This window comes from Xenopus tropicalis, chromosome 6 (assembly GCF_000004195.4).
Source record: "Xenopus tropicalis strain Nigerian chromosome 6, UCB_Xtro_10.0, whole genome shotgun sequence".
Taxonomy (NCBI): Eukaryota; Metazoa; Chordata; class Amphibia; order Anura; family Pipidae; genus Xenopus; species Xenopus tropicalis.
The window spans coordinates 77,056,157-77,080,889 of NC_030682.2; the positions used below are offsets into that span (position 1 = coordinate 77,056,157).

Sequence of the window (24,733 nt, forward strand, 5' to 3'; positions counted from 1 at the left end):
CAGGCTGGCTTCTTTAGTTGTACAAAAGCTAAAGGGGCAGAGGTTAGTCAGGCGTTTCTAACGCCAGCACTGCATAAGTGTCGTCAAACAGATAAAGCATAGACAGGTCAATATTTTACAAAGTTACTTTAGCTGCATATATAATGGGTTTGTTACAGTGTGCCAGTGCAGGCGGGGAATCTACGCTAGGCGGACAATTACAAGCGAGACATTGCCCCTGCTGGGTGCAACCGAGCGCTGTTAAAGCAGATCAGTAGTTAACAGAACGCTTATTGCGCCTCACAGCAGATTGGACTCGCCAGTGTTTTCCTTGGCTGTTTACCTGAGACACCAAAGGGATCAGAGTCTGCTCCACAGATTTGGTCTTAATTTCCAATCCCGTATCAATGCTGAAGCCAGAAGAAGACGAAGAGGAGACCCCACTGCTGCTGCAGGGAGAAGTGGCCATGGTTCCAAGAGGCTTTTGCAAAACAGTTCCAGGCTTTGGACGAAAGGCTGTGCTACGTGTGACTTCCACTGCTGCTTTCGACCCTTTGGCTTCTCTCCCCTACTCGTACTGCTCCTCAGAAGCCCCAGGCAAGGATCGCCAAACTACAAGAACACAAGGAGAGACATCACAAACCAGAGCCCCACGCTGCAAACCTGCACCTCTCTGCTGTACAGTCTATGCTTCCACAAATTCCTCCCCCATTCTCTGTCTCCTCCTATTTCACCTCCCACATCCCAGCCCACCAAGGAAAAAAAATCCTCTCGCCTGCAACTTTCCCATTCTTCTAAAATTCCTTTCTGCCTGTCCTAGGTGAGCAAACACAGCGCGGCTGGGTTGTTCTCCCAGTCCAGCCGTGGATCGTGTGGTAATTAGTTATAGTTGGCGAATTCCACAAGTAGGTCCTTTTAAAGTGACTGAATTAGACAGATTTAATAGAGTTTTACAGAAATTACTTCAGCCTTTCTAATGTATTATACATGTTACAGGGATGCCTGTATGCAGTGATTGAACCCAGCTTTAGCATTCATAGTCATCTGTTAATATAGGGTCAGCAAGTTATGCAGCACTTCATATTAATTTATAACAAATGAGGTTACATAGTAACAGTAGGTTGGAAAAAATATAACAACCAAGGGTTACAGAATACAAACAGGATCAAGGGGGCGCTGCTCACAATATTAAGAAATAATATTCTTCGTATAAACATTTACCACAGTGGGGATACCTAAACGCCAAATTTTACCACAGCTATCAACACTTTCCTGACTGACAGGAAAGTCCTGCACAGAAGGATCAAAGTCGGAAAGGTTTTCCTGCATTTTACGATCGTTCGGTACAAAAATTTCCTGACTTTCGGATTGCCAATACTATATTATTGTGACTAATACGATTTTTTAAGCATATTAGTGATATTTGTGATCTTAAGAAATTATCGTATCCAATCCGAATTTATCCCATTCGGGATTTGAACTCGTGTTTTCATGAATGTGCCCCCTAGTGTGAAAAACAATATTGTGCCAATGAATTGTGCTCATCTAAATATAGAAGTAATGTGTTATAAAAAGTAATGTTTCAGACTGATTTATTGAATATTTCTCTAAAAAACCCCACTAGCCCTGCCCATCTATTCCACTTTCTGCTGCCTTTCTCAGGCTGTGCAGGGGGGCTGTTGGCAGTCGGGCCACTTCACTGTAGGATAGGAACCAATCAGCAGCTAGGCTGACCTGATAGGGAACTGAAGCCTGTCTTTGCTTGTGTTACAGCAGGGTTGTGATTGGCTCCTCCCTTGCTATTTTTTTTCTGGCAGGAGACGTTTTGACATGTCCACCCCTCATTTGAAACACAGACAGGGACCTGAGAGGATCTATAGGGAGCTCCAATAAAGGGGCCATTTTTACAGATAGTATTAATTTTTAGCCCAAGTGAAACCAGCACCATATATTATTCATAATTACCTACAAGATTAGAGGGTTTTTTTTTATCCTATATGTCTCCTTTAACCCTTTTAGTACAAGAGATATAACAGTTCTAGTTGCCCTACAGGGCCCATATTTTACTATCTGGCCATAAAAACTTATTACTTGATGCCAATGTTCTTAACCAAGTAAAAGATAAAAATATAGGAAGGTTTGTCATTTTTGCCAACTTAGAAAAGCTTAACCTCAAGCAGAAATCCATATACGTTTGTCAAGTGCATTTTTAATACTTCACATGCAAAGATTTCTGTTTGCATTTGTGATGCACGGAACAGAAATATCTGACCAGCAACTGATCATAAATTCCAAGCTCATGCCTAACCTTGCATGGACTGTTGATGATGATTTCTTAGACCAGTGACCATCACGACCCCCCTCTGCTGGCATTACAAGTGGGTACACAGTATAAACATTAAAAACAAAATTACTCAGTAGTGGTAAGGGCTGCAGCAAGAAGTTTGTTGGGCACCAGCCTATGACCCACATTTGCTTTAAAAATAAGGATGAACCTGTACAAACAGCAGGTAAACCTGAGGTTTTGGCCCAGTCTAGGCATCACTGATTTGCATTATGTGATGCTACGGTTGACAAATTAGTTTTTGCAGTATTTTCTTCAACGCCTGATGATGTCATTATTTTACACATTTCAGACCTGAAGCAACTCTTTAAATACAATGGGATAAGTTTAGAAATATCATTTTTTCTGGAGTGAAAAGCAATTTCAGAAGCAGTTGTATCCAGTTTGATGTTGCATTTAAGATAACACATTTATGTAGAATGTATCTATATCACAGTATTGATGGTATTGTAAATTGTCTAACAGCGTTTCATTTTTATGCTATGCCAGGATGAAGCTGCAGAGTGCTATTTAGTCCTATGGGAGGCTTCAAAAATATAGAAAGGATCAAAAGCCAGAAGGATCAAAGCCAGAAAGGTTTTCTCGCCATTTACGAACATTCGGATACAAAATTTCATGACTTTCGGATCCAATACAATATTATCGTGACTAATACGATTTTTTTCATAAGCATTTTCGTGACATTTGCAATCATCATCAATCCGAATTTTACCCATTTTGAGATTCGAACTCATACTTTGATGAATCAGCCCCTTCGTTTTTTTTGTCTTAAACAATGTTTGTTTAAGTGAAGTTTCACCGGTACCAACAGCTTAAAAGAATACTGTCATATGTCATGGCCCCTTCTGAAAGTTTAGACTATGCACTGAGATGGTTGCCTAAACAGCAATATTACAGCTAAAAAAATACATTTGTTGGTTCAAGAATAAACTTTGAAATGGTAGAGTGAATTATTTGCTATGTAAACAGTGTAATTAAGAAATATAAAGTACACAATAAATATCAGGACAGAATCCCTTTAAAGGAACAGTAACACCAAAACATTAACAAGAATAAGCTAAAGTCGAAGAACAGTATGTTGGGTTTTTCAAACAAACATAATGATGTGTTATTAGTGCTTATTAGCCGATTTTTGTAGTCTTTTTTTTCTTTAATCTGCTTATGGTTTAGCTTTCCCTATCCCTCTGTGCTATACCATCCTATTTTCTCATTTTCTCTCAATTTATTTATTTCTGCTCTTCCTCCACTTTTGTTCCTTTTTCTTGTAAAACTACTTCATTCATTTCCTTCTTGTCTACTGTTCTACACTCTTTTCTCTACTGCTTTTATTCTGCCCATCCCATTATCTTAACACTACTCCCTTCATTCAGCTCTTTCCTTTATACTCTTGCTTCCCCTTCAAATAATGCTTTTTGCTTCTGCCCTTTCTGCCAGATGATTCACTGCAGTGAGACAATATGCTTAGATGCACCTTAAACAATCTATATAAAAGATTCAAGAAATCTGCAAACATTATTTGCTAATGGGCTTATCAATTTTTGAGCTTGGACTTCTACATGAACTCTAAAGCTTTTAGATGCTGAAGTTTTACATAAGAGTTTTTTGAGACGTTAGAGTTTTTGATGCATAATTTGATCCATAATTTGAACTAAAACCTTAATAAACCTTCCCCTCAATTTCAGACATTCAAGTTTTTAAACCATAATTGAATTGTGTGAGCTGTAGCACAAAAAAATAAAACAAACTTAAACCTTGATAAATCACTCAGAGCAGAACACCTTGAGCTGACCCAGCAAGATTTTTTAACATAAAATAGTCAATTTCTGTTATTGGTTGCTTCGTATGTAAATCTTTATGTTTAATGTATACACCCATTTATTGTACAGAGCTGTGGATTATGTTGGAGCTTAATAAATACATGTTATTAAGAATACAATATTATTGTGTACATGTGTCTTTTTTTTTTAGTCATTTGACAAAAAAAAATGTTTTGAACATATAGCTGTATAGCTATATATATATAATACTGACTGAACTACATATCAGATGTCTGTGTCTGTTTTGTACCCAAACTAATTGTCCAACCAAAATGATTGCACCGCCGTTGGTCTGCCAGAATTAGAAATTCTGAGGATCTGAGTGTTATACATTTTCAAAATATGGTTGTAAAACAGGGGTCCTAAATAGGTTTTGCTGTTGAGTTATGCCACACCAATGCCTCTGCATGAAAATCAGATCATTGTCAACCTTTAATAATATTCACCTCCTCTTCCTATTTGTAGATCAGTGAGATATTCAGAGAGTATTTTGTGGACATTGATAATGTCTACTGCAATCCAAATTATAGTCAAGATCGATGAAAAACCTGAACTATATACCAGCTACTTCCTGTGCTTTGCTGAGGAGATAATTGTACATGGAAGGAAGTATTGAAATAGATTGCGGACATTAATGTTTATTCCTTCCAGACCAGTCATAGGAATGAATGGGATCTGCCATAATACTTTTTTCTGGAAAGATAACACTAAGGGGTATATTTATAATGCTATGAAAAAGTGGAGTAAAACATCACGGGTGATATTGCTCATACCAGCCAGATGCTTTGCTTGGAATTCTAATCAAAACTACTTTTTTTGAAAATGACCATTTCCCTGCAAACTGGAGGATGCATCACTCTAGGGCCAACACATACTTGAATAAATCACACTGCAAAGTCCATATTTTATTGCCAAAAGCTCATTAACTGTACTTTTCTATAATTACCGCCTGCCCCAAGTAGGTGTTATTTTTCGCACAGACAAATGCGATATTTAGCGCGTCTAAGTGTATGTGAATCATGCATTAGTATTACTTCTGCGCGCAAATTAATGCAAAGCGTTAAAATTAACGCATGCGGAAGCGCAAAATTTAACGCATGCAATATGCGACTTAACGCACGCGATAATACTTTAGCGAATCGCGCGTTTTTTTTGCATCAATTTTACAGCAAAAAAGCATGTGATATGTGTTATCGCACTTTAGTGAATCAACCCTACTATGTTCAATAGTGTGCTATATAACAGAGTATTATCTGCAATCTCAGGAAACACATTCCTCCATTAAATATTATCCTAGTCTCATATTTAAAAGTTTTTGTAGTGGCAAAATTATTACAGTTATACTAAATAGTTTGGACATTCCTTCCTTACCAGGTCTTACTGAATATTTTCATTGATTTTAGATGCAAAACAACCTTTACAAAAATGAAATTAATAACAGAATTTTATCAAAGGACAATATGTTCAATAGTGTGCTCTATAACAGAGTATTATCTGCAATCTCAGGAAACATATTCCTCCTTTGTTATCTCCTAGCTATAGCTGCTTTTTAATATAGTAATCTGATCCTGTCTATGCATTCTTCTATGAATGGAGATAGCGAAAGTCTCTTTTAATATCCTGTTTCTTATACTTTGTCCTACAAGACGCACACACATTCTGTTGCCAGCATAAAGGTATTATTAGATCTTTTTTAAAGGTCAAATTGATAAGTATAGTCAGTTTGAAAGTTGTGACATTTTGCTACACAGCAATCTGCTGTCTATTCATTTTCATGTATAATGCTTTGCTTAATAAATAAAATAAAAATGTTTCCATAACATATATGTTTCAGCTGTGTCAGCAGATGTCCTTCATCAGAAGTTCCACAACTAACTTCATATGCATTAGAAAACGCATACAGTAAAGGGCCAATGTGATCTTTTGCTATGTGGGGGTCAACTATTTAAAGAGAGAACATCGGCAAGAATTATTGCAAGGAGTATTCAGGGGGTGATGCTCTTGCAGGAGAGGTAAAAGGATGAACACACAACATTTATTTATAAAGCGCCAACATATTCCACAGTGCTGTAAAGTAAGTGGGTTTCATACATTGGACATACAGAGTAACATTTAAAGCAATCAATAACCGATACAAGAGGTGAAGAGAGCCCTGTCCAAAAGAGCTTACAAACAAACATTACACTTTAGAGACACAGTTTTAGTTTTAAAAGTAAGAAAAAGGACATAAAAGGAAACTTATCCAATAGCATGGTTTGCTGTTAGGGAACATGAGGAGCTGGGGTGCTAAGATGAAGCAGCATGGCCATCAAATTGCAGAATAACTTGGATCTGCCATGGCCACTACACTGGCGATCTCAACAATTCATTATGCAACCGTGTCATGAGGGCTATGGAGAAATAGTTGTCATGCAAATTCTGCTAATTGTTACCAATTGTGGTTTTAGGCTGATGGAAGTGGAACCAATATATAGAACATTGGCACAACAATGAAAAAGAAAAACTAGGTATGTTGTGCTAAACATTTAGGGGCACATTTACTAATCAATTTTGAGAAAAAGTCAAATTTTTTTTAGATTCAAGATTTATGAATGGGTTTTTGCCAGTACTCGATTTTTCTGACATTGTTTCTTTAAAAATTCGAGTTTTCATAATATCTCCCATAATTCGTGATTTATTAATGTTTGTTTAACATTAATAAATTCATGGAAATGAAGGCCTGTGGAAACTTGAATTTTTTTAAGTTTTAACAATACTTTCAACTTGAGAAATTTGGGATTTTCGAATGTAAACCTAAAATTTTCGTACAAACAATTCAAGCATTATCGTGACATTTTATAAATACAACAATAATCAAGTTTAATTAGAATGCATACCATAGGGTTGATTCACTAAAGTGCGATAACGCTTATCGCATGCTTTCTTGCTTAAAATTGATGCGCAAAAAAACATGCGATTCGCTAAAGTATTATCGCATATAAGTCGCATATCGCGTGCGTTAAATATCGCGCAACCGCATGCGTTAATTTTACCGCATTGCGTTAATTGTATCGCATTGCGTTAATTCTCGCGCAGAAATAATACTAACGCATGATTCACAAACACTTAGACGCTCTAAATATCAGGCAGTAAGGCAGGCGGTAATTATAGAAAAGTACAGCTCATGAGCTTTTGGCAACACAATATGGACTTTGCAGTGTGATTTATTCAAGTATGTGTTGGCCCTAGAGTGATGCATCCTCCAGTTTGCAGGGAAATGGTCATTTTCAAAAAAAGTAGTTTTGCGAATGTAATGCTGTGTATGGCTAATATGGCGTGCGCGCATTAATTAGCGCACATGCATTAATCAGTGTGCGCGACAAGTAGCGTGCTGCGTTAATTAGCGCACGTTGCGTAAAATACCGCACGAAAACAGTCTTCGCGACTTAAATAATGCAAACAGCATCGCGTCTAAATTAATGCAAATATCCTTTTAGTGAATCGTGCGTTAAGACGCGAAAAATAAGACACAATAAAATTTTTAACGCATGCTATAAATAGCGCTCGTTTTAACGCACCTTAGTGAATCAACCCTCATGTTTATATAATTTTCCATATAAAGAGCATTATATGTTAAACATATAATGAGGTACCTGGTTTGTGTGGCTGAATTTTTGAATCCAGAAACTCAGGTAAGACATACAAAAGTCTAAAGAGTATGTCCAAATATATTTCCCAAATCTATAAAGAAAAAAATCAATCTGTAAATTGGGAGGACCCTTGAATGGAATGATAGAGGGGAGGTTTAGAAGTTTCTTGGCTACAATCTTTGTATTCACTGAGGCAGTGATTGGCTTGTAACACTAACTTCATGCCTTTCCAACATAATTTCCTTCAATAAAATGAGCTAAGAAAACCATTTGTTTAATACTGTTTTTCAAGTTCAAAATGAAATAAACTTTTTTTTTTTTTATTGTCACTTGGATGAGAAATATATTTTTTTTGCATTTAAAGCTTGCCACAGTGATTTAAGCTGGGATTCCTGTAAATTCACCTTTTCACAATCATAAGTTACAATCACACTGTGCTCTCATTCCTCTACCATATATTCACTGCTTGTTCCAGATATTTTCCTGCATATCAGCTGCTGCCTGGATGTTAACTAAACTATTGCTTGGTCTCAGCATTGCAAGGATAGCATGTATGCATGTGGGCTGGCAGCCTACCGGAGGTTCTGTTTGTTGGTATGCATGTTTTTTATGCAACCAAAACTTGCCTCCAAGCCAGGAATTCTGGACCTGATTGCCTGTTAAGTGGATGAATTCAATGTGTAGTAGTTAATCATTCGACATGACACAAAAAAGATACAGGGGCAAGCCACTGCAATGGAACAGTGTGTTAGTGACTTGAAAGATGCTAGAAGGCCACATCTGTCACAGATGCAAAAGTTTTACAGTTTACAAGTTAGAAGTTTATTCAGGCAAATGTTCTCTAAGCTAGAGAAACATTGTCACATTTGGCTATACTTACTGACTAATACTTCTACTATACATGGATATCCATCTGAAATGTGAGGGGTTTAAATGATCAGATCAAATGGAGACTAACACTAAACTATATTAAAAAGCAACGTTCAGACATAATTTTTTTGCATCCTACTGGAAGTAAATTGGCACCACTTATGAGGATATTTCCTACGTACATTGCAGGTACCTCCATTTTGACTAAAATAAATCAACTGTTTTTCAGCCTCTCACAATAAAATGTTCCATTTACCACCACTCTTTGTAACCTATGCTTCAGCCAGTTCTCTATCCAATTACAAATATTATGTTCTAGGCCAATATTCCTCAATTTGATCATTAACCTTCTGTGAGGTACTGTATCAAACGCTTTAGCAAAGTCCAAGTAGATGACATCAACTTGTCATTCCAGCATCAAGTTTCCTGCTCATCTCCTCATAAAAGGCGACTAAACTAGTCTGGCAAGATCTGTTACACATAAAACCATGCTGGCACAAACTTATAGTATTGTGAACTACAATGTATTCAAGTACCCTATCCCTTATTACCCCTTCCAAAAGCTTTCCCACTACTGATGTCAGACTAACAGGCCTAGTTTACATACATACATACGCACCCCTATCATTATGTGCGCTACGTATGTACCAAAAGCTGTGGAGTACAACAACAAATTAAGACAGTAAATAGGGGGTAATTAAAATAATATTTCCCAAAACAGTTCATGCCCTGTACTCTCCTTTATAAAGGAGGATCATTATGGAAGCATTGTTTAATACAGAATATAAGGGAGAACCGTGGGAGTTAGCGAGGCCACTTAGTAGCAACTTGCAGCATTTTAGTAGGGTTTGTGCCAGAGCATGCGTTAGGGGCCGATTTACTAATCCACGAATCGATTGAAAGTGTCCGAATGCGTTTTTTTCGTAATGATCGGTATTTTGCGATTTTTTTTCGTCGCCGTCGCAACTTTTCCGTAAATTGTTGCGACTTTTTCGTAGCCGCTATGACTTGCGCGAATTGTCGCAACTTTTTCGTAGCCGTCACGAAAAAATCGGGAAGGTTTGCCCGCCGTTTACTAGCGCTCAATACGAAAAAGTCGCGACAATTCGCGCAAGTTGTAACGGCTACGAAAAAGTCGCGACAATTCACGCAAGTCGTAATGGCTACGAAAAAGTCGCGACAATGAGTAACAAAAAGTGACTGCGTTGTTATGGGCTTGCTTATTGTAGGCAACACAATAAAAGCATTCATATATTTATTTAGGTCGGGAACTGGAGGAGGTCCTTCAAAAAAGGTGTACTATACCACCTATGAGGAGCTGCTTCTGATGTTTATCCAGAGAGACATCGTCACTGGTGTAGCCAGGATCTAGAATTCAAACAGGAATGTCGGCAAAGGTAGGTGTAATGACATTAATACAAATGTATTTTCTCTTGCAGAGAAGCTTAATATTAATGGAATACAATGTTTTGTAAAACTGATTCATCCTTACCACCACCTGGCAGAAGAAAAGGCAGGCAATCCTCAGTTTCTACCATTCCAGGTAATATTGTTTCCTAATTTTGGCAGACATGTGTTTTGTGTCAGGCTTGTGCAATAGCATGAGAGTGAATTGTATCAGTGTATATTGCAGGTGTTTCAATTACAGAATTGCAGTGTATTGCTAATAAGATAGGTGTGTTATTGGACAAGTGTGTCTTGCTGGGTTAGGTGCAGTACTTTTGGACAGTCAATCTTTTCAACTTGTTTTTGCCCTTCCATTTTGTATGGCAAAACATTTTACTTTTTTGCTAATTTGGAATGAATCAATGTCCACAAATACTTTTTGCAAAATAAACTTTGTAATGTTGTAAAAGAAATGATAAACATTATTGTCCATGAAGTTTTCCTGGCATCATGAACATAATTTCAAAAAGGTGGCAAGAGACACTCGGCTGGACACTCCTCAAGTCAGCTCCACTTGCCGCAACACCAACAGGATCCTGAAATAGAACAAACAATATTTAGTGGTGATTATAGTGCATGACAGTCTGGAAAATGTTTCAGTGATGTTGCACTTTTTTCCGAGGATGAGCCCTCAAACTCCCCAACAACCACAAGTGACACATAAATCCAAAGCCACAATATTTCAGGTTTCCCCCCAAATAGTGGAAACTGAAAAAGATTGTTTCCACAAGTCACTTATACACAAGCTGCTTATGAAAAAAATGCACATTGTACATCTAGACTTGTGTGTTGCCACAAAAGCTTATAGTCAGGCACGACACACCTCATACGAGGCAGCTATGTTAAACCTGCATGAGGAACACTTGAAGGATCAGCAACAAAAAATTGCTTTGTTGGGAAAACAAAATTTAAATTTGGAAATTTAAAACACAACTACATTTAATGTTTTTCAATTTCTATTGTAGTATATTATTAACAAATCACTGCCCTTATCAACAAGAAAGTGAAAAATATTCAATTTGTACTTAATGTGCAAGAAAACATTAACACTGTATTACATTGCAGAATTTCCAACTATTAATGTCAACTTAAAAAGAAATTTAGATTTTATACATGAACACTTACAGAGGATGAGGATTTATATGCCCATGTCTCTTTTCATTGTTAATATAGGTGAAACTCCTGCTGCTCCCGATACCAATTTAAACTGTAATTGAATACAATAACTACCATCTGAAAAGTTCAGTTTTGTTCACAAAGTATTTATCGTCAAGTTCCAATGGAGGCTGTTATGAAAAAAACAATCTATGTACCCAATTTTGTGCCTGTAATTTTGCTAAAACATACAAAGATATAATAAAGGAGCCAGAAAAAATAGAATGCTACAGTTACAGAGCATTATTCATTTAACTAAAGTCTCTGGGCAGAATACCAAAGCAAGATGCTGATCGCACATTGTGGGGAGAAAACAAAGTAGGACACAGAGTGTTTTTTATCCCAAATCACACAAGCGGAACAAACCATATGCAAATGTAATTTTATCATGATGCATATATAAACTGATTTTTAATTCTAATGATTTGTTTTTAATTCTGCATTTGTAAGACAAATATGTCTAAAAAGAGTTCCTTCTGCATTTGTAAAATGCGCACAAATAGAATCTTAAAATATATAACTAAATAGATTAGAAAAGCTTAGACAATGCCCTTTATGGTAATATAACTAGAAGTCTAGGATTTTTAGGCATTAAGACAATTTAGGGAAAAGATACGTTCCCTTATATCAGGGGTGTTCAAACTGCATATCTCCTTACCTTTGTCACAGATGTCAATAATCTAGTTCCTATTTTTGTATTTTTTTTTAAGAGTCTACATAAAAACAGTTATTTTGGAGAAAATTGTACAATTCATTTCAACAGGATAGCTAGCATACTGTATAAGGTGTCATGCATGCTAGAGTAGGGCATTTTTAGTGATTTGTATAAAAATGTATAGATTTGAGGTAACAAAGAGTAATTCTTCCCCTTTAGAATGCACTGGTAAGGTACCATCTAGAACAGTGCTGTCCAACTGGTGATGTGCAACCCCCTGTGTGACCCCCCTCATCTGTCTGGCTTCGGTGACTGCTTACCTTTGTGCATTAAATTTTACCAGTACAAAGATTTACTGGTCCTTGCATTATTCAAACACCAGATGTGAAGGCTGTAAGTATGTGTATTGTTCACACATGTAAGCCCCTGCATTATTCACACAGGTAAGACCCTGTATTATTCACACCTCATATCTGTTACTTGTAATGTCAGGATAAGTATCCTTGTCTGCTTCCCTACAATGCCTGCCCGTGCCATATTCTGTCTGCCCTGCTCTACCCTACCTGTGTGTACCATATTTTACCTGCCCTATGCTGCCTGTGTGCTCTGCTTTACCCACCCTGTGTGTGCCATACTCTGCCTGCACAAGCTGCCTGTGCCATATGGTGCTTGCCTTGTGTTGCCTGTGTGTGCCATACTCTCTGCCTATGTGTGTCATAATCTGCCTGCCTTATGCTGCCTGTGGGAGGTGAATTTGGTGGGGGTTTGTTCAGTTTATAATTTGGAAAGAGTTGTTAGGGGTCCCAAAGATGTCAAATTATGTGCTGGGGTAGCTGTGCTACCCACAGGGGATGGGGAAGCATATGGATTTAAGGGTATTTTTTAATATGAACCTTTTTCACATATGAGTGATGGTTGATTGCTGCAATTAACATAAATTATTTATTTTTTTTGTTGGTGTGCTGTCACCATTAATGTAGGTGTGATCTTAAAAGCTCTTGTGATAACATCGGTGTGATTTAAAGTGGGTGTGATTTAAAAAGGGAGTAATTAAAAATGACTTTCATTATCGACCCTCCACCATGTAGGTCAGAAAAATTCCAGCCCTTGGTACCATAGAAGTTGGACAGCACTGATCTACATATGCAGTACAGTTTAGATCCACAGTTTAGTACCATATCGACATTGTATTGCTTTTTCTACATTTAATGGAGATGTGTAAGGCCAGTGGCACACTGGTCATTTTCTCGGTCAGTGTAGGAACACATTAGAGGAGAAAATGCCTAGTATTCCACTGGCATTATATATTATTTATGCAGACACAATTTACAATAAAAGAAATATTTCCATTAGATACAAATTTTGTATGTAGCCTTAATGTATGAGCAGAATATGAGACATTTACTTTTCAGTTCTAGTTCTATTAAACCTGAGATTTAAAATGCTTCCTGGTTGATTGGGTCAGGAAAGGATCTGGAAGAGAGAAGACTGGCTGTGAAGTTTCATTATTACAGCATGTTTTAAAATTAAAGTTATCCTTCTTTTCAGCCCATCTCCTGGTAACCTTCCTTTCTAGCAATATATAGCAGTGTAATTGCCATTGGAGAACTGCAAAACATAAAAATGTTCTATCAATAATTTTTGTCTTATGTTTTATCTAGGATAGTGGGACCTGGCCAAGAGAGCTGTTGATAAAAATGATTGTTTCAGCAAAAAGATCTACAGTGAGTTTGTCACCCCCAGTGAACTTTTGCTGCAATGGGAGGGTTTTTATGGGATCCAGCAAGGAGTGCTGTAATGTGTAATTTCAGGCAAGAGTTGCATGGTGTCAGCATCTGGTGCTTCTGTCAAAGATAGATGCAGCATGCCATATCCAGAATAATGTGGAGGAGAAACATTGTTGTCTTTTTTATTTCTCTCTTTTTGACTTGTAATCATTCTATAATGAGCAAATGTAAACATGTTTTTTCCTCCCTCTGAATCAACAGAACTCTAAAGTACAGGTACTATGTTGGCTCTACTCAGTGATCTAAATAAGCCTCTGTTTAAAAAAAATATTAAATATTACAACTAAAATATTGTCCAGCAAACAGAAAGAAATACAGGAAAATATGGTTTTTTTTTTTATATCAGACCGTTTCAACTTCTTTAACCCTTTAAAGGACATGTAAAGCCTACATTTGCCTACAATGTATCAGTTTGGCATGCCTCCCCCACCCAAATGGCATCATTTGTACTTCATATATCCCCTCTGTTTGCCAGCACCATTCCATTTTCCTAAAGCAAATATCAGCTTTCACCTGGTGGCCATTTTTCATTTGATACATAATCAGATACATTTAAATCTGCAAACAACATACACACACAAAGACCCTTATTCAGCATACATTTCATCAAGAATACAGGCTCACACAGGCACAACTGTCTTTGATAATAGTTCTGCTTTGTTTGAGCTGAGCTCAGGAGAGGCGGTTAGGAAAAAAAAAATTGAAGCATACAGTGAGACCTGAGTTTCTATGGGAACCAGCACTGTAATCTTTTCACTGGCTGCTAGACTGGAGGGTGTGTTAAGTAATCTGAGCTTAGAACAACTGAGCATGCCCACAAGCCAGAAGTCAAAGCAAATTCCTGAGGGAGGGGGCCGAGTGGGTTACAAGAGGAGAAGGAAATCTAAGTGATTAAAGAGATGTCGCAGCCTTACTATTAACCTCTGGACAACCAGTGTGGCAGGTATGGAAATATTTCAAAGAGCCTGTTCGCTGATTACATTTTTGTATGTGAGGTTTACATGTCCTTTAAGTGAAAATTTTACATTTAATTTACACTTAGTGCCAAATATTTTTTGTACTTTCTTATTTTAGGGGCATTTTATGGGGAACAATTTTAGTTTACCTAAGAAAAATGGTGCATTCTTTTTTGGAACAACCTGAACTTTTTAAATAGACCTGAGCTTTACTGTAATTCTAACTATATATAGGCTTCTTAATACCGAAAAAAACCAAAAAATTCCAGTACAGGTTAAGGTTAAAATTAATAATATATTTGGCACGTAGAGACCCCAAAGTGTACTTTGAACATGCATATTCAAGGCATATATTTGCATATAAACTGCAAACATACAACCTGTTTTATGTGTAAGATCTGCAAAAAAGTAAATAGACACAAAAAAATGCAAAGCTACACTAAACAGTGGTTTTTATGAAGTTTCTGAAAAATCTTCTCAAAGCATGTATATAATGCCCAATATATATAGGTTTACCAAACTATGTGTTGCTGAGGCTGAGGCACACTCAATTGTCACTGGCTAAATCAAGTATTCAAAAACAATGAAGAAAGCATACCCCAAAAGCAGTGAATCACTGCAGAAGGGATCATGACAGGGAGGGACAACCCTGGACACAGAGGGGTTGACAGAGTCACATGGTAACTTGCAAAAATAAAAATGTACTTGCAAATAAACTGTAATTTCCCTTATTTAACCTCCCATGAAGAGGTGATTCCACTGTAGGATGAACTGGTCAGGATGGTACTATTGCCTTCCCAGGATGAAGGTCTTTTTAAAAGTGTCTGCATTTTACCCTGGTTCCTGCCAACTGAAAAAAGTTGTAGTAAAAAAGTTGTAGTAAAACAGTGGCAGTAAAATATGCCAAACAGTGATGAGCGAATCTGTCCCATTTCACTTTGCCGAAAAATCCACAACTTTTTTTATGCAACCGTGACTTTTTTTTTGCGTAAGTTTGCAGCAAATCCATGCCTGCCAAAAAATTTTGCTCATCACTAATGCCAAAATATGCCAGATACTTAAAATTCGTTTTCTGAAATAAAGAACTTTTTGACTGCAACAAATGTAAAATTGGATTACTGTGTTCCCTAGTCATTTATAGTTACATAGTTACATAGGGTTGAAAAAAGACCAGTGTCCATCAAGTTCAACCCATCCAAGTAAACCCAGCACACCTAACCCACACCTACCAATCTATACACTCACATACATAAACTATAAATACAACCACTAGTACTAACTGTAGATATTAGTATCACAATAGCCTTGGATATTCTGATTGTTCAAGAACTCATCCAGGTCCCTCTTAAAGGCATTAACAGAATCTGCCATTACCACATTTCTAGGAAGGGCATTCCACAACCTCACTGCCCTCACCGTGAAAAACCACCTACGCTGCTTCAAATGGAAGCTCCGTTCCTCTAATCTAAAGGGGTGACCTCTGGTGCGTTGATTGTTTTTATGGGAAAAAAGAACATCCCCCATCTGCCTATAATCCCCTCTAATGTACTTGTACAGAGTAATCATGTCCCCTCGCAAGCTCCTCTTTTCCAGAGAAAACAACCTCAACCTCGACAGTCTCACCTCATAGTTTAAATCTTCCATCCCCTTTACCAGTTTAGTTGCACGTCTCTGCACTCTCTCCAGCTCATTAATATCCTTCTTAAGGACTGGAGCCCAAAACTCCACTGCATACTCAAGGTGAGGCCTTACCAGGGACCTATAAAGGGGCAAAATTATGTTCTCAACCCTTGAGTCAATGCCCTTTTTTATACAAGACAGCACTTTATTTGCTTTAGTAGCCACAGAATGACACTGCCTGGAATTAGACAATTTGTTATCAACAAAAACCCCTAGATCCTTCTCCATTAAGGATACCCCCAACACACTACCATTCAGTAGATAGTTCGCGTTTATATTATTCCTATCAAAATGCATAACTTTGCACTTATCAACATTGAACCTCATTTCCAGTTTGCTGCCCAGTTTTCCAATTTTGCACTTCATAATGATGTTCCATAAATGATAAACACTGGCAAAGACTCTTCACTGGCAAACAGGAAAGAGTTTTTATTGATTAGAAAGGAAAGGTGATTTTACATAAACAAATCCACAACTGACAAAACAGTAATGAGTCTGCCGCAGACTTGCATATGAGAAAATGAAAATCTAGTGATACATCATTTCTTACATTTGACTAAGCAGGATGCCAGATGTTGTGAAAATATAGCAACTCATGTTTTTAAAGGAGAAGGAAAGGTTAAGTCACTTGGAGATGCCAAAATGTTAGGCACCCCCAAGTGACTTAGATCGCTTACCTTGTACCCTTGGCTGGTGCCCCTGTTAGGAGAAAAAAGCACCAGCCCAGGGTACCTGTAGCGATGCGCTTCCTCCTTCCTTTCTCTTCTCCCGGCGAAATCCGTGGGCCGGCGCATGCGCAGTAGAGTAAAAAGCCGACTTTATTTTTTAAGTTCGGCTTTTCACTCTACTGCGCATGCGCGCGCGCGGCGCTACAGGAAGGAGGAAGCGATCGCTGCTTCCCCGGGCTGGTGCTGTTCTCTCCGTACAGGGGCACCAGCCCGGGGTATGAGGTGAGCGATCTAAGTCACTTGGGCGTGCCTAACATTTTGGCATCCCCAAGTGACTTAACCTTTCCTTCTCCTTTAAATGCCACAAATCAATTCTATTTATTTACGCTAAAGTTCTGTAATACTAACTCTTTAAATCTGACTTTTTTTTATTATACAAACAAGCTGTGCATGGTTTGAGACTCCCACAAACATGTATCCATATGAACCCCCTGACTCTGACACTGGTACTTGCTTTGGTCACTCTGTACCAGTGAATGGATCATAGGAAAAAAGGCAATAGCACATTGGCAATATGTAGGTGATTTGCATGCTGTGCTTTCTAGAGGTGAAAAAAAAACAACTGAAAATACCATCTTCTGCTCAAAGTGCTCTAAGTCTGACATTTGAGGAGCATTTGCTGAACCCTTACTTGTCATGTAGAAGTTAATGGTAGATGTCCCTTTTACCATTGAAAGATCTTTTTTTGGTTCTAGATGTTTTTGGGTTTTTTAACGCTGGCTTTTGTATAACAATAAAAAACAAGTCACTGTTATTGTACAGCAAGTCGAAAAAGTTGCAGTTGTCGCGACTTCTGTGACTTGTTTTCCATGCTTTCGATTTAGATCTTTCGAAAAATGATTGCCATTTGTGGTTTCAAACAAATATAAATCTGAAAAAAAATGAGTTTTGGTAAATACCTCCTTAAACTGTTATTCAACTGATGAGTTCACTGATCCATAAAACCAGACAAACAGAAACTGGCACAAATCAGGCAATTTTTTAGGATTTTAAGATGCATAATTATCAAAAGTGCAAATTGATTAGGCTTCATTTTTACCCTTTTATAAATATGCCTTTAAAAATCCCATTGTGAAGAGAAATTGGATGACATTTATGGTGGACTGTGGTTTTATGTTATGGGTATGCTCTAGTTCACATTTTAATAAATATGTCCTGTTGTCACAATAAGAATATATGTAGGCAAAAGAAAAAAACACAAAGATTAAAGGCAAATTTATCATAATTAATTAAAATAGGACCAGCAGGATGTACAATAAATTAGAAAAAAGGTGTGTTATTATTATTATACCCAGGTTACAGAATAAAAATATAATATAATACTGGTAAATGACCAGTATTTAGATCAGTATCTACACTGGCCTAATGTGCATTGACAGTAGTTTAAGTGGGTGGAGCCCACTGAATCACAAAAGATCATTCAAGGAAAAAGATTTTTTCTCCTAAAATCTTGCCTGTAATTATTCACATGATAAACCATAAAATAAAGTTTTTTTTTATGGATTTGAGCCTGGCCCAAAGATTGTAAAGGATCCCACACTGCACCCTGGGAAGAGTGTTATTACCCTAGGCTTAATTTGATGATGATGATGGTAATAATATTAATAATTGCTGTGTTATTATCCATAAACTTGCATGGTGGACAGGCCCACGGGGACATATGGAAATATTCCAGTAGGCCCTGGCCCTGCTGGGCCCCGCTGACTTCCCCACTAGACCCTGCAGACAGCCCACCTCTCTCTCTTCTTGCTACCACCCTACTGTCCACCACCTTACTAGGCTTTGATGATTTTGTGTTACCATGCTGGACCCTAGCTGCCCACCTATCAGTTCATTATCCAGTTGTGTCATAACAGCCCTCAAAGGATCCTGACAATCACACTGTGAACAATTACAATTGTTTCTTGCATTTGGAAGGAGTTTAAAAAAAACGTAAAGATGGCCATGCACTCCACTGTGGAACACAAGACCATATTTAATTTTTTATGCAGGCAGTACATTCAGATATGAAGAAAAATGGGGCAGGCAGCATGAGAGAAGAAAAAAGACTGCCAGGAATTTAGTGACAGTTTGATTGTCGTTAAGGTAATGCTTTTACAGTGACCTGACTAGCATGTCTTGCATTAATCTATTTATTGTCCATTGTTCTGCAGAGATCTTACTGGCATGTCTAGAGTTAATGTGCTCATAATCCTGCAAATTTCTGCAGTCATCTTACTGGTATACCTAGGGTTAATGCACTCCTTGACCAATTCTTGCAGGTCTAAGGTTGTTAATGTGCTCATAAATTATTTTCTGCACTGATCTAATTTCGGCTGTAACAAAGAGCATATAAATGTTGGTACCGTGCTAAGTTTAGTGTATTATTTGGGACCGCAAGCTTCACATTCAACGCATAGGACCTATATTTTGTTGCAATAGCCTTGCTTGTCCATGTACAAAGCATGGATGGGGGGATGGCAGTGGTGGCATCTGTGGTGTGCCCTTATTTTTTTTGCGGGCCCCTGGGGTGAGGTTTTCTGGTGGGCTTCTGGGCATGCACACATGAATTCTTGCAGACCCTATAAATCCATAATTCATATTCTACTATTAACTGGGGGAATCAAAATAACTTGCATAATTTGGGATTTACTTTCTACAGTTCACATCGATTAAGGAACTTATGTGAATAAGGTTGCCACCTGGCTTATAAAGAAGAGAAAAAACATTGGTATTTTTTTTGTGAATAAAAATTTACCAATGCACCCTAACAATATCCAACAAACCTGCCCTAAAGGGTGTTTCATGTGTACAGAACACAAATTACATTACCTAGTTGATATACAATTGCTAACAATACCTTTTACATGTATCTTAAAATATATGACTGGAGTGCTACTGCAGTGTTTTACATGTGTAACCCTATCCTCACTGCTTCTGGCACTTTTGACAGTGTTACACGTGGAGTGTCTCAGAACAAACCTGAATCACTACACAGTGGTATTGGGAGAGACTGGGTACCTGGGACTTATTAGCGCAGTGCCTCCACCTAGCAGGATCCGGGAGTGCACCTACGGGTGGCCCCACTAGGAACAATAATTATGCACACACAGTACTTGATAAACAAAATAATTTTTTATCTGAAATAAAGGGGAAACTAATACACATAACACTCCTAACAAAGTGGCAATAAGGGCCTTATTATGAGGGCCTTGGTGAGATAGCGCAAGCTATCTCACCAACTGTGTAAAGTTCTTTAGCTCAGTCCAAAGGGAACAGTCAATATACTGTAAATCTTCAAGCGCTCCTTTAGTACTCACTCGAGAAATCTCTTTGGGTGATTCACACATAACCTTCAGGCGAGTCCAGCACCTACAGAACTGCAGTGCGACTACTAGCCCCTTTAGGTACTCAGATGGGATTCCCCTGCAGGTGTTTGTTCCTCCAGTCAGGACTCCTCACTTGATCTCTGTCTCTCCAGGTACAGGCTCTGCCTTCCCTGTACCAGCCTGTTCCAAAAGACAGCTTCTTCTTGTGCTGCTCCTCTCTGAGCACACGTGTAGCTTCTTGAGCTCTAGAGATTCCTTTCTCCTCCTCCTGACTTCCTCTGCCAGGCTTTCCAGCTTACTTTTCCTGTTGGTGGCTCCCAGGCTGCTTTGCAACTTCCTGCAGCCCTGAGCTTGCTGTTCAGCTTGTTGTTAGGCAGCAGCTCACAACACACAGACACAGTCTCAGTTCCTGCTCCCCTACAGGAAACAGCAGCAGTGTTAAATAAACTGCATACCTCCCAACTATCCCGCTTTCAGCGGGACAGTCCCGATATTTATAGCACTGCCCGCTGTCCTGGATTCATTGTTAGATGTCCCGCTTCTCAGCATTGCCATTTAATTGATTGCTGTGCCTGCTCTGGGGAATAAAGCCTGCCCCCTTAATTCTTGAATCTCCCCTGCTGCTCAAGCTCACAGGTTTACCTTGATGTCCTGGGAGGAGCATTTGTGACAGGCAAGGGTCAACTATCTGCATTGACGTGCATTCCTCTCCTTGCTCCTGCTCACCAGGTCAGGGGCTGGGAGTGCGCTCTGTCTTTTATCAGGCAGAAGAGGCTGCTGCCTTTATTTGTGTGCTGGACAGTTTCACCTTTCCACCCCTAACATATATCTCTCACTGCTGGGAATCTCTGGCAGAGCACAGCATGCAGGAGGTATCGCTGATCTGTTCATAAAATGTAGCAGACATTTAAAAGGGGCCCTTATAAGTTTGGGAACCTTAGGCTGGCCTTGTTAATATGGCTAGAAATTCTAGTGGTACATTAATATTGTTTTGCTTTCAACTGATTAAGAATGGAAGGAAATAACAGATTTATGTACCACTGGAATTGGCCCTGTTTATAACTTTGGAAAATGCAAAGAACTGTTGGCATGTCTGAAGTTGATATGCCCTTTATCAGTTTCATTTAGTAATTTTACTGGCATGTCTGGGGTTAATATGCCCTTTATCAATTTAATGTAGTCATACTGGGACATTTGAAGTTAATATGTCCTTTATTCTTTTTATTTAGCGATTATACTGGCACATCTGGGGCATGTAAAGTGGGAGTGGCGTGTGGGGGCTTGGTCACAAAGCAGGCTTGGCCAAAAAATTTTGACGCACTACCCACGTCATATATTTTTGTCCCTCTTTCTCTTAATGAAATGTTGGGAGGTATGAAACTGCCTTGAAGGACATGTAAATCCTACATTTGCCTACAATGTATATCAGTTGGGCACGTCTCCCCCACCCAAATGGGATCATTTGTACTGCTCTCCCGGTGGCCATTTTATCTCTGATACATAATCAGATGCATTTAAATCTGCAAACAGCATACACACACAAACCCTTATTCAGCATACATTTAATCAAAAATACAGGCTCACACAGGCACAACTGTCTCTGATAAAAGAGTTGGTTGGGAGAAAAAAAACTGAAGCAGACAGCTAGAGCTGAGTTTTTATGGGAACCAGCAATGCCATCTCTTTACTGGCTGCTAGACTGGGGGGCGTGTTTCGTAATCTGAGTTTAGAACAACTGAGCATGCCCACAAGCCAACAGCCAAAGCAAATTCCTGAGGGAGAGGGCCGAGTGGGTTACAGGAGGAGAAGCAAATCTAATTGATTAAGGGGATGTTGCAGCCTTACTAATAACCTCTGGATAACCAGTGTGGCAGGTATTGAAAGATTTCAAAGAGGCTGTTCACTGATTAACTTTTTGTTTATGGGGTTTACAAGTCCTTTAAATTGACAAAAGTGTCTGTCATGTATCCTGCAAAAACAACATTTTGCATTTGCAATTATTAACAGTGATAGTTGGATAGCTCTGGAGGGATAATCATGGGTAAACTTGCTATACCTTGTAAAACAAAGCAATTCAAGCTTACATCTTCAGCAGTACTTATCTCACATGAGGAACACTAGTAATTTTGCAAAATGCCTTTTGTACAACTGTTGAACAAAATTAAAAAAAGCTACAAAAATAATAAAACAGGAGATATGCAGAATTTATTCTTTAATACTGCTGTGGTAGAGGGGGAACCCAAAACATGGGAAAGTATAATTCAAGTGTTGTCAATTAGGTGCATCCCTATTAACAGGTGGGTTAATAAATATAGGCCTCTTTGTGGGAGGGTCCTGCTAGCTTATTGGAACCCATGACCCCATGATAACACTGTTTTCTTTATGCCTTGTTTAAGATTACTAAACTTAAAAAATATTTTAATATTTCTGTTCTGCAGCTTTGGTCTTCAGGCTTATATATCTTGGCTAGTAATTTGAATGAGAAACTGAAAAATTAATAGGTATAGTCTTGATAATAATAATAAAAATGTAATATCAGTAAAATAATTTTCTGGTTGAAAAGGTTACATGTCTTAAAGTCACAGCCACTCTATATTCAAGCCAAGCCTACTTAAGTATGCATACCATATACTGTAGCTTTTTCGAGGCCCAATGCCAACACCAACTTCTCTACCCTGAAATTGTCTCTGCATGCAATTCTTGACCTGATTTGTAGAGTTGTGATCCTCATTACCCTAAGTACAGGTACAGCACATAATAGCCAGGAACACTGCAGGGGCTGCCTCCACTTCAGGTAGAAGCCCTGATGCTGTTCCTGTTTATCCCATGACGCTTTCCTCTTTACACTGGAGCAGGTCACAGGGGGCTCTGTAGTGCAGAAAGTGCATTTGCGCTCTTTGCACCAAATATTTATTTCTGAGCAGACTAAAATATTATGGAGAAATTTGAAGAAATGTTCAGTGCTTGCAGTTAGCAGAAAGAGAAACAATCGGTTTGCTTCACTGACATTTATAATTTTAACTGACCTCAGCCAGTTAAAGCTATTGTTTCTTTGTGTTACACTGTACAAATTTACTTTGTTAGTGAATGAGGAATTGTGTGAGCTAATGTTCTGTGAGAAAAACTACAAATTTAATTTTAAAAGAAAATGTGTTTCTTGCTAATCATCTCCAAAACTAAGAGGCCCCTTTGCATTTACTTACCAGGGATATATGCATAGCAACCTATCAAGCCAGGAGTTATTTCATTGAACATGCAAAGGATTTCACTGAGTAATTACACTTAATAAATCCTCAAGCACTTGTCAAGAAAAAATCAGTTAGCAGAATGTAGGGACCCATAGGGTTAAGCTCCCTATGGCTTTACACCCTACCTCTTCACACCTCTATTGTTATTGGGTAATAGCCCCTGTACTTGAGTTACAGTTCTAACACTATTCCCTATAGGTTTAGTCAGGTTGACCACTCCCCCTGCAGACTGATATAGTGTCTAGCAAGGAGGAGTGGCTTCCTCTTTTGGCTGCATGCTGTGTCCCAAGCAGAGCTCCATCTGAGCCTAGGAGCAGACTGTAGGCCCCAGAAGCCATTTGTACCCTAGGGGACCAAGTACCTCTAGTGAAAGTCGGGGACAGGGCCCTGTGAATGAGGATAAGTAAGCACAGCAGAATATTTAATAGGAGAGTGAGCTTAGTCAGATCTAGCTAGAACGAGCAGCTGTAGCTCCACCATAGGAGAAGTTAAGGGTTTAGCCTACCCCGGGCTCTATTTGCCTTGCTGTAGGGACCACAGTTAAGACATAGGATTCAGGCTAGTATTAACCCCTGAACCACCGTTGGCTGTAGGGATCCGTTCCAGTAAAGGGCATCCATCTTGGGATTCCTGGCTACTACTCCTACATATCTCCACTGTGTGCTGCACTAACCACTGTGACTTTCTATATCAACTGCTTATGAGTATATGATTACCCTGATCTCACCATCTGTGTCTCTGACAATAAATCTGTATTATAGTTCACCATAAGAATCCTCTGGTGTCCATTTATACCATCTGCACCACACAACCTCAGCCAGTTGTAGTTCCACTACACCCTCAGCTCCATAGTACTTCTCCCATTTAGCGGAGGCCCATGCCTAAGAATTAAGGGTTGCATGTAACACATGCTCTACACTACGCTACTAGCCTGGATTTCCCTAATCTAAGTCAAAATAGTGTTACAAGAATTTTCCATCATTCTCTAGCAAGAAAGTTGAATGTTAAATGCTGTTAATGCATTATTTATAAAATTATTGTAATTAGATTATGGCTTTTATGAGCGAATCTATCCCGAAAAATTTGTGGAATGCGAGTACCACGTGACTTTTTGTAACCCGTGTGACTTTT

The 24,733-nt window shown here is 38.5% G+C and overlaps 1 protein-coding gene across 2 annotated transcripts in view; it reads right to left on the minus strand.

Moving 5' to 3' along the window:
- The window catches only part of ctnnal1 (catenin alpha-like 1), a 209,648-nt gene extending 208,925 nt beyond the window's left edge, over positions 1-723 (minus strand). The window contains exon 1 of one of the 2 annotated variants that reach the window (XM_012964197.3): positions 323-723. In XM_012964197.3, the coding sequence (XP_012819651.2) occupies positions 323-448 (126 nt within the window). In that variant the 5' untranslated portion in view covers positions 449-723. 2 annotated transcript variants of the gene reach the window in all.
- Between the last annotated feature and the right edge of the window lie 24,010 nt (positions 724-24,733).